Source organism: Cetorhinus maximus, chromosome 4, assembly GCF_964194155.1.
Source record: "Cetorhinus maximus chromosome 4, sCetMax3.hap1.1, whole genome shotgun sequence".
Taxonomy (NCBI): domain Eukaryota; kingdom Metazoa; phylum Chordata; class Chondrichthyes; order Lamniformes; family Cetorhinidae; genus Cetorhinus; species Cetorhinus maximus.
The window spans coordinates 137,916,380-137,930,095 of NC_135882.1; the positions used below are offsets into that span (position 1 = coordinate 137,916,380).

Sequence of the window (13,716 nt, forward strand, 5' to 3'; positions counted from 1 at the left end):
TGAAGATCTTCTGTGCTGGCTCTGAAGATTGTACATAATGACACAATGCATTGTCTTATGAGGAAAGGTTGAACAGGTTGGGCTTGTACTACTTGGAGTTTAGAAGCATGAGAGGTGATTTCATTGAAACATTTAAGATTCTTAAGTATTGCTGAAAAAAGACACTTTTTTTGTCAAAGCGTTTCGTCTTGCACTCATCAGGACAATTCGCAAGAAAATGCCAATGTCGGGGGAAACAACAAATTTATATTGTGAGAAGAGAATGCTGATTGGTTGGCAAGTGGACACTGATTGGTAGAGGCATTGCCATGGAGAGTGCACCAGTTGATGGTGGCTGCCAAGCATTGTTTGAAATTTAGACCAGGCAGCTTGACTCTGGCTGGTCAAGACATGACCCTGGGGAATGAACCAGCAAATGGCTGTCACAACTTATTTAGCTGAAACAGTCGCAATGTGTGTACATGTTCTTTCTGTTTACAAAGAACAGGGCCCTGTGTATTAATATATGTAGCTTCTAGTACACACAAATGTGCCACACTGAGAGCCTGACTGACAATCTTAAATTGGTTGTCAGCATAATCTTAGCACACTGAGGATTATTTTAAAAACTTGGCCAATCGCAGAATCACATCTAATGTTGGACACTGTGTTTTGAGTTTTGAAAGCACGGGTTGGCTGGATACGGTCTGTACCTTATCCATTGCGAACAGCGCAAGGGACATGCTGTTTAATACGATCTGCCGGTCTTTGGGCCATATGGCCTACATACCTAGCATCACACTGGCACTGAAATTCATGTACCATATTGCTCATTTTTGTGATAGGCAGAACGTCTTTTTAACTTAACAGCAGCATCCTGTTAGTAGCGAATACCACTCCTGCTGCTACTGAGTAGCAACGTGAATCAGTTAGCTTCACCTGTTGCTCATATTGAGATACCTTGCCCTTCCAGGGTAACCTGAGGTAGACTGGGCACTTTTCAGAGCCAAAAGCGAGCCTTGGGCCCGTTCATGACTTTGCGTGATATACTGTGCAAAATGATCTGATAAGGATAGCCATTATCCCACAGGATGGCTTTGATGTGCCCTATTTCAGCATCAAGCTTGCACGGTGAGCAAATGGCTTGGGCCCTATATACGATTTTGCCGATAAGTCCAATCTTATAGCGTGTGGAACTGTAGGAGTCCCAATGCATGTATTGACCAATGAAGGAAGGCTTGTGGTAGACTATGGTAGAGAACCCCCTTGGCAGATTTCTCAGCTAGTACATAAAAGAAAGGAAGTTCATTTGACTGCTCCATTTCAAAGGTGATTTTGAGCACAGGATGGAGCCCATTATGACATGCAAGGAAATTATTATATGCAGCTGCGGATTTAAATATAGCAAACATATCATCCACATATCAGAAATATGCGAGGGGTAGGAGGTTAGGTGCCATTCCATCAAAGGCACATTTCTCATGGAACCCAACAAAGATATTTACAAGAGCTGGGCCTAGAGGGGATCCCATGGTAACACCATCTATTTGGGCATATATGGTGTCATTAAAGCTGAATTCAACTGTGCGAGTTGTCAAGTTCATAAGCTCAGTGAATACTGATTCACGCAATGGCGGTGGGTCTAGATATTGTGCTGCAGCGCAAATATCTATGACTTGCTTAAATAGAACATTGGTGAATAGGCTAGCAATGTCAAATGAGCACATGGACACAGCATTGCTATCGATATGCAAGTCCAGTATGGTCTTCACAAATGTGAAGGAATCCTTCACCGTGTATGTAGAAAACTTGCTCAAAACTGGTTGCAACAACTTGCCCAACCACCTGGCCAATTCATGCTGTGCAGAACCAGTCATAGATAAGATCAGATTTCACTGGAAGGACAAGGTATCTCAAAAATTTGAACAACAGGTGAAGCTAGCTGTTTCGTGCTGCTACAATGCTGTAGCGATATGAGTGGTATTTGCCACTAACAGGGTGCTTTGTCAAGCCAAAAAGACGTTCTGCCTATCACACAAATGAGTAATGTGGTATATGAATTTCAGTGCCAGTGTGATGCTAGGTATGTAGGCCATAAGCCCCAGAGACTGGATGATCATATCAAACAGCATGTCCCTTCCATGCTCACAACAGGCAAGGTACAGATCGTACCCAACCAGCCTGTGCTTCCAAAACTCAAAAAGTGTCCAACATTAGATGTGATTCTGCAATTGGGCATTTACTATATAATCCTCAATGTGCTAGGAATTATGCTGGCAACCAATTTAAGATTGTCAGTTGGGCTTGCAGTGTGGTGCATTTGCGTATTAATGGAAGCTACATATATTAATTTACAGGGCCCTGTTCTTTGCAGACAGAAAGAACATGCACACACGTTGCACCTGTTTAGCTAAACAAAATAAGTAACAGCATTCGCTGGTTCATTCCTCAGGTCAATGTCTTGGCCAATCAGAGTCAAGATGCCTGGTTTAAATGTCAAACAATACTTGGCAGTTAACGGTTAGTCACCATCAACTGGTGCATTCTCTATGACAACCAGAGTCCACTTGCCAAGCAATCAGCACTCTCTTCTCATACAGTATAAATTTGTTGTTTCCCTTGACATTGGTATTTTCTTGCGAATTGTCCTGATGAGTACAAGGCAAAAAGGTTGACAAAAATAGTCTCTTTTTTCAGCAATACTCAAGTTCTGTACTACCAAACAACTATTCATATAAGATTCTGAGGGGGCTTGTTAGGGTATTTGCTGAGAGGATGTTTCCCTATGACAGGGAATCCAGAACGAGGGGGCACAGTTTCAAAATAAGGCGTTTGCCAATTAGGGCACAGAGGAAAAGGAATTTCTTCTCTCAGAGGGTCATTAGTCTTTGGAATTTTCTCTCCCCAGCGAGCAGTGTAGGCTGCATCACTGAATATATTCAAGGCTGAGTTAGACAGATTTTTACTTGACAAGGGAGTTAAAGGTATGGGGGACAGGCAGGAAAGTAGAGTTGAGGCCACATCACGTCAGCCACGATCTTATTGACTGGCAGCGCAGGCTCGAGGGGCCGAATGACCTTCTACTGTTCCTATGTCTTATGTTCTTATGACCCTGGGGCAGATGGTTGATCCTAACCTCGAACTCTGCTAAAGGAAGGTTGGTGCAGTAAAGGAGAGGTGCTTTGATGTCAGTACCAAGACTTATTTTTGGGGTCTAGTGACGGGCCTTTTACTCTCCATAGAATCATGCAGTATCTGTACTGGAAATGAGAGATGCAGATGCTCTGAATGGAATGTGTTCCTTTCCCCAATATTGACACCCTTGCTCCTCTGAGCCAAATTAAAAACATGGGCCTGGAGATTCAGCTTGGCTGCACTGGGTCAGTGCAAATTGGGCTGCCGTGATCTTTCATGTTAATTGTAAAAAAAAAACTTCTCTGGAAGCCTGGCACCGCCAACAAAACTGCCAGGGACCCAGCATGAAATAATAACCTCAGCGAGTTTCCGCTAACTGCACCTTCTAAATGGCTGTAAAAATTAAGTTGCTTCTTTTGGGCACAAGGAGCAAAACTGACTCCCAAAATAACTTTGGTGCTGGCAGGACTGAATATATAAGAACTAACCCTCTCGTGGTTCCAACTTGCCTGGTTTGGTCTGGTAATTCTTTGTTGACAGTTTCGGGCAGCAGGGCACACAGGGCACTGAGAACTATTAGTGCCGTTCCAAATAAGGCCATGGGGAGAGCTGAATGGTCTTGTTGTAAAAGTACAATCATGGGGGCAATGATGCCACCTATCCGAGCTGACATAGATACCAAACCAATGCCAGTCTGCCTGTATCACAAACACAAAATGAAACAGTTTTAATCTTGCTGGCATTACAGTCCACTGCCAGTATACATGCTGTATTTATAGCAACCAAGTATCTATAAATGATAACCAATTCCCATCACCATAGGTATCAATTACAAAGGCCCTCCTTGCCATTTATTAATCACAAAGGCTAATTTAAGCAAAAGCAAAATACTGCAGATGCTGGAAATCTGAAATTAAAACAGAAAATGCTGGAAATGCTCAGCAGGTCAGGTAGCACCTGTGGAGACAGAAACAGAGTTAACAGGCTGCATTTAGTTAATGGCATGCCATTCCCAACGAGTGTGAGTCACTTCCGCTCTTGCTCTTTCCTGTTTCCCAGGCGCTTACAATTAAAATTTAAAGTGCCAGCAGTGTATACGGAAAATATGCAATTCCCCAGCAGGGGATGTTTTTCAGTGGTGAACCCTGCTGTCAGCTGACAATGCTGCAGCTACACGTGCGCTATAAAAGAGCCTCCTGGTTAAACAGGGAGCCTCCTGATCTGCAACGCAGCCAAAACTTTCCTGCCGAACTCCAATACCATTAGCAGCAGACTTGAGAGCATGAAGTTGGCATGGCTGGTTTTTCAAATTTAACCTTCACTTGAAAATATTTCACATTACATTGGTTTCACTTTATTCATGTGTACATTATCATTATTTGTTGAGACTAGCTTAGTCAGAGAGCTAAATGTACTGGCACACCTTATGGTTGGCACACACTGATGGTTACAGGGAAGTTAGGGGTATTTCCTTTATTGCAGAGGAAGCAATGTTGTATTTTTTGTCCACTTTTTACAGAATGTTTGTATTAGTGTCCACTCTGTGGGGCATGGCTGAACTTGCAGGCTTTGGTGGTCCTCCTTTCTATGCATTTAAAAGGACATGTCTGAGTTCACTTCAGTGGGGATAATTGAAATGCTGTAGGTGAACTCAAAGCCCTGTAAAGATTCTGCCAGGTAATACCTTGAGATGGATCCAGATTTGGCAGTAATGACCCACCCTTTAGACCCCCTCAGTTTTTACCTCGACTGATTGTTGCATTGTAGGCAGTCCAGAGAAGGTTCACTAGGTTGATCTTGGGTATGGACGGATTTTCTTATGAGGACAGGTCGAGTAGGTTGGGCCTGTACTCATTGGAGTTTAGAAGAATGAGAGGCAACCTTTTTGAAACATAAGACTCTTAGGAGACTTGACAGGGTAGATGCTGAGAGGTAGTTTCTCCTTGTGGGAGAGTCTAGGACCAGAGGGCATAATCTCAGAGTAAGGGGTCACCCATTTAAGACAGAGGTGAGGAGAAATTTCTTCTCTCAAAGGGTAATGAATCTGTAGAATTTTTTACCGCAGAGGGCTGTAGAGGCTGTGGCATTAAGTATGTTCAAGGCTGAGATAGACAGATTTTTAATCAGTAAGGGAATCAAATTTTATGGGGAGAAGGCAGGAAAGTGGAGTTGAGGATTAACAGATCAGCCATGATCTCACTGAATGGCGGAGCAGACTCGATGGGCCGAATGGCCTACTTCTGCTACTACGTCTTATGGTCTTATCCCCTACCATGCCTAGGATGCCAGGCCCATCTCTCTTCAACTCCTCCATGCCCTTTCTATTTCCAGGTTTCAAACTGAATTCAAATGTAAACCACCATGGTGGGATATGAATGTACTCATATTCATTAATAGGCCTGGATTACTAATCCTGTAGCATAACCACTACACCATTACACAACATGTTAAAGGATGTTACTGGGCAAAGCAGAGAGAGCTGCAGTCTGCATTTAATGCACACTACACCTGACCCGAGAATGCTTGATGCATACATTGGGTGCAGAGAATGGATATTTTTCACTCCCCAGTGAAAAAACTCCAACAAAACTGACAGATTTCACACCTGCTCATTACAGGGTGCCTTTTATAATCGACAATACCTGACTACAGTCGGGAATAATTCAGCAGAATAAACATAAGCAGTGGAGAAGGAGCAGGAAATTCCCAGTTTTGCAAAGACGGCAAGTATAGTGACTCCCATCTGCGTACCTGCAACACAAAGAACAGTTACCATAAGGGGGCCATTTCCTGGCTTTGTGCTCCTCTGGGATCTTTGCCCTGCAAGGGTGCATATTTTAATTTGAGTGCCTCCTGTCCAAAGTTTTGTGCTGAGCGTGTGCCCAGATTTCTGATTGGGTGAGGCTCCCTGCTGGTGTACAATGTCAGAAAATTACTTCTTGCATATTCACAAATAAAAATGAAATTTAAATCACTCACTGGTGGGGAGCAGTGGATTGAGAATGAAGGGGATTGCCTTATGTGAGTGTAAATGCAATGAATGATACCCCACTTCCCCTGGAAATTGGGCTTGATGAGTCCTGGCACAGTCCCATTCACCTATTTATTCTGAACTCTCCCATTGCTGTTTCCTTTACTCTGGCCCCAGCTCTCCTGCTCCTTCTCTCAGACTGTTGATCTCTTAGATACCCAGTCTCACTCCTGCCTGTGTGCAGCAATGGAAATGTATGAAATAGCACAAAATGTCACCTCCCTGAGGACTAGTGATTGATGTAACAGGGTGGGGTGGGGGTGTGATTTTAACTTACTGGACCCATGGGAGGGGTAGGGTATGGGGTAGGGGAGGAAGAGGCCGGTAGAATGTGGGGAATGGTGAACCCAAAGTCAGGGCTTCCCCACACAATGTAGATTTTAACAGATTGACAGGGCTTGGCTGCCAGTCCGGAGCAGGGTCACACCTCACCTGGTGGAACAGTGTGGGGGAGGGTAGTCAATTCCACGGGCAGGGCTGAGCCTGAGAATGGGTGGGCTATTCCTGGCATGGGTCTTCTGATCTGGGGTATGGGGCAGGTTGGAAGAATTGTGAGCCAGTCTGAGGGTCCAATCTTTGTGTTGGGTAGGGGAGTTGGAGGACTGATTAGGTGGGGGAGAGATTGGAGGCCTTAGCAGGTGAAATATGGGAGAGATATTGGAGGCCTTAGCAGGTGAAATATGGGAGAGATATTGGAGGCCTCAGTGGTTTGGGGGGCGGGGGGGAGCGGTGGCGGGGGTTGGAGAGTGGTATATAGGTGAGATCGAAGGCCTCAGGGGAAGATTGGACACTTCTGTTGTGGCGGATCAGAGAACTCCGGAGAGGAGGTCAGAAGGGTTAATGGGTTATCCAATTGCTAGGGGTTGGCCAGGCATCATGCTGAATCCAGCAGGAAGTGACTTACCTCCTGATCCAGCAGTGCCTTGCCTGGCCATCCAGTATTAAATATCAAATGGTGAATAAAAATGAGGCATGCAGCCTCATTATAATAGCTGAAGTATCAAACCACCATCTTGGAGCAGGTTGGTCATCCGCACTCCATCCACTTGCATTAAAACTGGAAGCAAACGGGTTAGAGGCAGGTTAGAGTCAGGATTCAGAGTTTTAACACATTAACCTCCCCCTAAACCCATCCCAAAACCCACCCTTTTTTGGATTAAAGCCTTCCCATATAGTCTTTGGCCTTTATAAAGCTCTATTGATTGGAAAATCAAATAATTCTATTATGTGAGCTGTTTTGTGTGTGAGTATATAGAGTAAGAATACAAGTTTTAATTGTAAATGTCCTAGTTATCATTTCAATTCATGTTCCTCATTGCCTAACACCTCATTCCCAGATATCCATCATTCAAAGTTGCAATGATCTGAACTCCTCGCTTAGTTTCCAACTTGTAACTCTCTCAATTATCCATTATTCCATACATTTAAACCATTTAAACACTTTGGTTGGAATTATTGGTTTTGTGCAGTGAGTTATGATCTGGAATGCACTACCCTAAAGGTGGTGGAAGCAGACTTCATAGTAGCTTTGAAAAAGGAATTCCATATATACTTGAAAAACATTTGCATGGTTATGGTAAAAGAGCAGGGTAATGGATTATTTAGATAGTTCTTTCAAAGAGTCTGTACAATTTCAATGGGCCAAATGGCCTCCTTTTGTGCTATAAGATTGTATGGTTTTAACAACACCATTTGACAGTATCTATGACAGTATCATAGCCTGCCTCACCACCCATTTGCTGCATTCATACCTTCTGGAAAAGCTAACATAAGGAGGCATGAGATTCCGCTAAGCAACAGGAAACCTCCCTGACATTTTTTCCGACCAAGTTTATTCAGCAGCCAGATGCAAGGGCCACGCAACATGTCCACCAGTCCAAAGATGAGTTGTGTTAGATAAATGTTTGTGCCGAAGCTTTGAACATTGAAGGCCAATCCATAATACACAAAGCTGTTTATAAACCTGGGGAAATAAGGGAATGAGTACAGAAATGTTATTATTCAGTATCTCAACTGTCTGTTCCTCAAAGTCAGTGATGTCAAAATTTTATGCAAATCACTGGACCACAAAATTATAAATTAAGAAATTAATTGATGAAGAATTCAATGTTACCAGATGCTAATCAAAATCAATGTAACTCTCCTCAGCCTCGGTGTCTTAAAAAGATCCAAAAGGGTGGCCTGATGGATCTCCTTCTCAGTCATAATCTTGAAAGTAAATGTGGTAACATTAGGCACCCAGTAATAGTAAACTCTAAACATCTGATTGATTCATGACTATTCATTGTAATAGTTGAACAAACATTCACATTTCTCCAAACCAGAAGTATTGGAAAAAATTGTACTTTTCTAGTTTCTCTCATTTTATATGGTCCCTCTTTAGGTCCTCCTTCATCCATTTAGCACACCATTCCCCAGTTTATCAGGGAAAATACTCCCAGGCCACTGCCAATCGCATTCTATATCCAAATGATGGATGGTGCAAAGCAGATACTTGGGGAGTCCTTGGCCCTTATGTTCCCATTTGCCATTGGAACAATTTACCTCCACTCAATATGGCTCTGTCACCCCATCTGCAATACACAGCCTGGTCAAGGTCAGGAGCTTACTGTAAAGAAAACCAGAAAGTATGCAGTGCACCCATCTTACAGAGTTGGAAAGCTTCACCTGAACTGATGCAGTCCACTTATGGAAAAGAAGTTTCGCTCTCTCTTTCAGGAGCTAGCACTGGAGATTGCAGTCCAGGATAATTAAGTGCTTCACCAAATATGAACACCAAATAAGAAAGGAAGAAAGATTTTACATTTATATGGCATCTTTCACAACCTCAAAGTGCTTCACAGCCAATTAAATAGCTTTGACATCACTATTGTAATGTACGAAAAGCAGCAGTAAATTTCTGTTTTTGATGCCATTGATTGAGACATAAATTGGGGAACTCCCTTGCTGTTTATCAAATAGAGCTGCGGGATCTTTTATGGACACCTGAAAGAGCGGGTGGAGTTGAACATTTCATCCAAAAGACAGCACCTCTAACAGTACAACACTTCCTCAGTACTACACGGAAATGTCAGTCTAAACTGCATGCTTAAATTTCTAGAATGAAGTGTGAACCTTCAACCTTCTGACTCAGACACAAGTGACTGAGTTTTGCCACTGGGAGCCAACTTCACTCTGGTAGGTGCTGGGACCCTGAGGCAGCATTTTGCTGCCAACAGCCAATTGAAAGTTAGCTGTTGGAGCTGATGCCCAGTTGAGGTCAGCCACGAACCCCCTAGAGCTGCTGACAATCAGAGGGCCAGCAGCTTAGCAGTGACCACTGCTGAGGTTGCACTCCAGGATGAGTGCTCCCCAATGGTTAGATGCCTTTGGAGAGCAGATAAATTTTGGGGAGGGTACCAGGGCAGGCGAGCAGGCCCGAGCAATCGGGGTAGAGTGGGGTGGTGGTGATGGGAGGTTGTAGGGACATGGGGCATTGACCTTGGGTGCAGGGATGGCCTTAGCCATCTGGGGGGCCTTCAGAGGGCATGAAGTGGCCACAAAGGATTAGCTCCCCAGGAACTTGCTGGGAGGCCACCAGGGTTTGCCTGGAAGCCTCCCGATGCAGGCAAAAAGCCTCCAGTGGCTGGAAGTGGCCCTTGACTGTGCCATTAATTGGCTCAATTGGCTACCTCTAAGGCTCCTGCTTGTGTCAACATGCCATTGGTAGTGGGAAGACATTGGGCTCCCCTCCCGGCCTTCCCCTAGCATATTGTCAGCCCTCCCATCTTCCAGCCTGTCCCCAATAGGCTGAGAAAATTCTGCCCAAGAATTTGGGCCACTGAGGCAAGGTTGGCATTCTTTGAGCTGTAATGTGATTGTGAGTCTGAGGGCCCCCTGCCAGGTCTCATCTCAAAAACTAACTTTATATTCTAGTCGCGTACTAAATAAGTGCCACGTTGTTAGAGGTGTTCTCCTTTGGATGAAGCATGAAATGTGGTGCTGCCCGTTTGGGTGGCTGTTTTCTTCACACTATTTGAAGAGTGACAGCAAGTTCTCCTGGTGATTTAAACTCCAGGTTTGCTGCTCATTCATCTCATAGCTGTTGTGTTTGCTTACACATCAGACACTCTGCTTCAAAGTGAAGTGAACCCCTGTGAGAAGTAATAAAGTCCTGTGTCAATTTATTAACTTGGCTATGGTACCAATCTTTTCTTCCCAATAAGCTCAACTGAACATAATTGTTACTGCTCAAACAGTTCTTTGAAGCACCTAAACTATGATGAAATACCTTGTCAAGCAATGTTTCAGGCACGACCCTTTTGTTTATTCTTGCTGCGTTCATAAGGTGCTTCTTGGCTGCTTTATAATGACCTTTTGTTACAAGCCACCTTGCAGACTCAGGGAGGAGCCTACAGGAAACATATGAAAAAAAGAGTTGAATGGCAGAAAGTCCTAGATGTTCATGTGGCCGAGATGGGATGGGAAAATAGGGGAGGGAAGAAGCAGTTCGGGAGGTGTTTTTCTCCCACCTGTTTGGTAGCTGCCCATTTCCAGGGGCCAGGCTATCTTTAAATTATTTGGCGATGGACCAAAACAGCTGCTGTAGGGCCTCGAGTGTCTGCAACATTAGAGCCTCAAATTCTGTTATCAAAATTTCTGTTGGGAAGGAGTGAAGCCTTTGCAGGGGGACAGGAGAATTAAACTTATGCTGCTCCTTAACAGCCGTCAATGCCATTAACATTACTCATGCTAATATTGCTTTGGAGTTAATGGTGGGAACGATGGTGCATGATGTTATCCCATCATTTGCCTACTTTAGATACATGTAAACATATTTTTGGCCAATTTTTTGTCTCATCTGCCCGAATTGTGCAAGAAACATTCCTGAGAAACGCCTTGGGAGGCTTTACATGGTTAAATGTGCTCCATGAATGCAAGTTGTCCTTGGTGTTAAATACAATGGCAGTGGGAGAGAGAACATGCTCCATTCAAAGACTCAGTTAATAGATTCTGAAAATAACACTAAAAGGGCCGAATTTAACTCCCAGCTCAGAGAGCTGGAGACTGCTGCTGGCAATGAGATAAGGCCAGGAGGGGAAAGGGGGTGTTATGAAGGTCTTGTGCGTCAGTCAGGTGTGAACCCAGGGTAGAAGATGCCAGGCTTCCCTTGGAAAGCTAGGAGAAGCACTCCTGCTCCACCTGATCCCACTAAGGAATTCCTTTTAACTTACCTTGGAGGATCTACATGGTTCCCAACATCTTTCCCTGGCAGAGTGGCTACCTCACTCAGGAGTGGATTAAAATGGCGTTAGGGTCCTGTGAACATCATTGCATATGTTAATGAGAATCCTGCAGGGAAAAACCAGCTGCATTGAAGTGGAAAAGCATCAGGAATGGATTGGGAAATGGAGCAGCTCTGGCAGCATCTATGTAGAGGCCAGATAAGTTAACGTTTCAGATATAGAATCTTCGCCTGATCTTTCAGTTTCTGCTTTTTTACTAAGGTATTGGATTCTTTCAGTTGGAATTAAAATAAACACTCTTCTATTCTCTTGTCACAACCCTGGAGGATGTTCAGCAGGGTGCATGGAGAAATTATGTAAATGTTGCATTCCTTACCTTCTAAACTTTGTGGAATAATTCAAGAAAGCCATCACAGATTTGTTAAAGCAAATCATGTTTAACAAGAGAGCAGGGTGGAGTGTTAAAATAGCAAGCGACAGGGAGGTTTGGGTCATTCTTGCGGACAGACCGAAGGTGTTCTGCAAAGCGGTCGCCCAGTTTGCGTTTGGTCTCTCCAATGTAGAGGAGACCGCATTGGGAGCAATGAATGCAGTAGGCTAAGTTGGGGGAAATGCAAGTGAAATGCTGCTTCACTTGAAAGGAGTGTTTGGGCCCTTGGACGGTGAGGAGAGAGGAAGTGAAGGAGCAGGTGTTGTATCTTTTGCGTATGCATGGGGAGGTGCTGTAGGTGGGGGTTGAGGGCACCTCCCCACGCATACGCAAAAGATGCAACACCTGCTCCTTCACTTCCTCTCTCCTCACCGTCCAAGGGCCCAAACACTCCTTTCAAGTGAAGCAGCATTTCACTTGCATTTACCCCAACTTAGTCTACTGCATTCGTTGCTGCCAATGCGGTCTCCTCTACATTGGAGAAACCAAACGCAGACTGGGCGACCGCTTTGCAGAACACCTTCGGTCTGTCCGCAAGCATTACCCAGACCTCCCTGTCGCTTGCCATTTTAACACTCCACCCTGCTCTCTTGCCCACATGTCTGTCCTTGGCTTGCTGCATTGTTCCAGTGAAGCTGAACGCAAACTGGAGGAACAGCACCTCATCTTCCGAGTAGGCACTTTACAGCCTTCCGGACTGAATATTGAATTCAACAACTTTAGATCTTGAACTCCCTCCTCCATCCCCACCCCCTTTCCGTTTCTTCCTCCTCCCTTTTGTTTTTTCCAATAATTTATATAGATTTTTCTTTTCCCACCTATTTCCATTATTTTTAAATTTATACCTTTTATGCCGTTAGTCTTATTTCACCCCACCCCCACTAGAGCTGTACCTTGCGTGTCCTGCCATCCATTCTTAATTAGCACATTCTCTTAGATAATATCACCACCTTCAACATCTCTTTGTTCTTTTGTCTGTGACAACTTTTGATTATCTGCTCCTATCACTGCTTGCTTGTCCCTACAACCACCACCACCCCCCCCACCCCACTTCTTTCCTCACCCCGCCCCCCCCCCCCCCCCACCCCACCACTTTAAACCAGCTTATATTTCACCCCTCTCCTAATTTTACTCAGTTCTGTTGAAGGGTCATGAGGACTCGAAACGTCAACTTTATTCTTCTCCACCGATGCGGCCAGACCTGATGAGTTTTTCCAGGTAATTCTGCTTTTGTTCAGGACTTGTAGTCCTGCTCAAATCACTCAACTGAGACTCCAGTGCTCAGTCTCTAACAGGCTGCCCTTGAAATACAGGACAAAAGTGAGAAGATGGTAGCGTAGTGGTAATGTCACTGGACTAGGAATCCAGAGGCCCAAGCTAATGTTCTGGACACAGCAGTTCAAATCAAACCACAACAGCTGGTGGAATTTGAATTCAATTAATAAATCTGGAATATAAATTTAGTCTCAGTAATGGTGACAATGAAACTATCACTGATTGTCATAAAACCCCATATGGTTCACTGATGTCTTTCAGGGAAGGAAATCTGCCATCCTGATCTGGTCTGACCTACATGTGACTCCACACCACATCAATGTGGTTGACTCTGAACTGCCCTCTGAAATGGCCTAACAAGCCACTCAGTCCAAAGGCAGTTATGGATGGGCAACAAATGCTGGCCTTGCCAGTGACGCCCACATCCCATCAAAACATTTTTAAAAAGGTGTCCCTTAAGAGACATAAGCTGAACAGTCAAAATGAGGGACAATCCCTTAAATTGCAGGGCAGTTGGCCACCCTGTCATTAATGTACCAGAAAAAGGGGACCTGAGTAGGACTGGAACAAAGAGTGTTCCACATCTTCCACAAAAAGACAGGCCTAGCTAGGACCTGTATAGGTTCCTAAACCTTTTATTT

The 13,716-nt window shown here is 44.3% G+C and overlaps 1 protein-coding gene across 1 annotated transcript in view; it reads right to left on the bottom strand.

The window, feature by feature from the left end:
- slc22a13b (solute carrier family 22 member 13b) overlaps positions 1–13,716 on the bottom strand; it is a 67,348-nt gene that overhangs the window by 23,829 nt on the left and 29,803 nt on the right. Inside the window, exons 5-9 of the mRNA XM_078541244.1 lie at positions 10,416–10,536; positions 8,259–8,353; positions 7,897–8,108; positions 5,757–5,865; positions 3,624–3,812 (exon numbers count right to left, since the gene is read on the bottom strand). Coding sequence (XP_078397370.1) covers positions 3,624–3,812; positions 5,757–5,865; positions 7,897–8,108; positions 8,259–8,353; positions 10,416–10,536 — 726 coding nt within the window. The remainder of the gene's footprint in view (positions 1–3,623; positions 3,813–5,756; positions 5,866–7,896; positions 8,109–8,258; positions 8,354–10,415; positions 10,537–13,716) is intronic.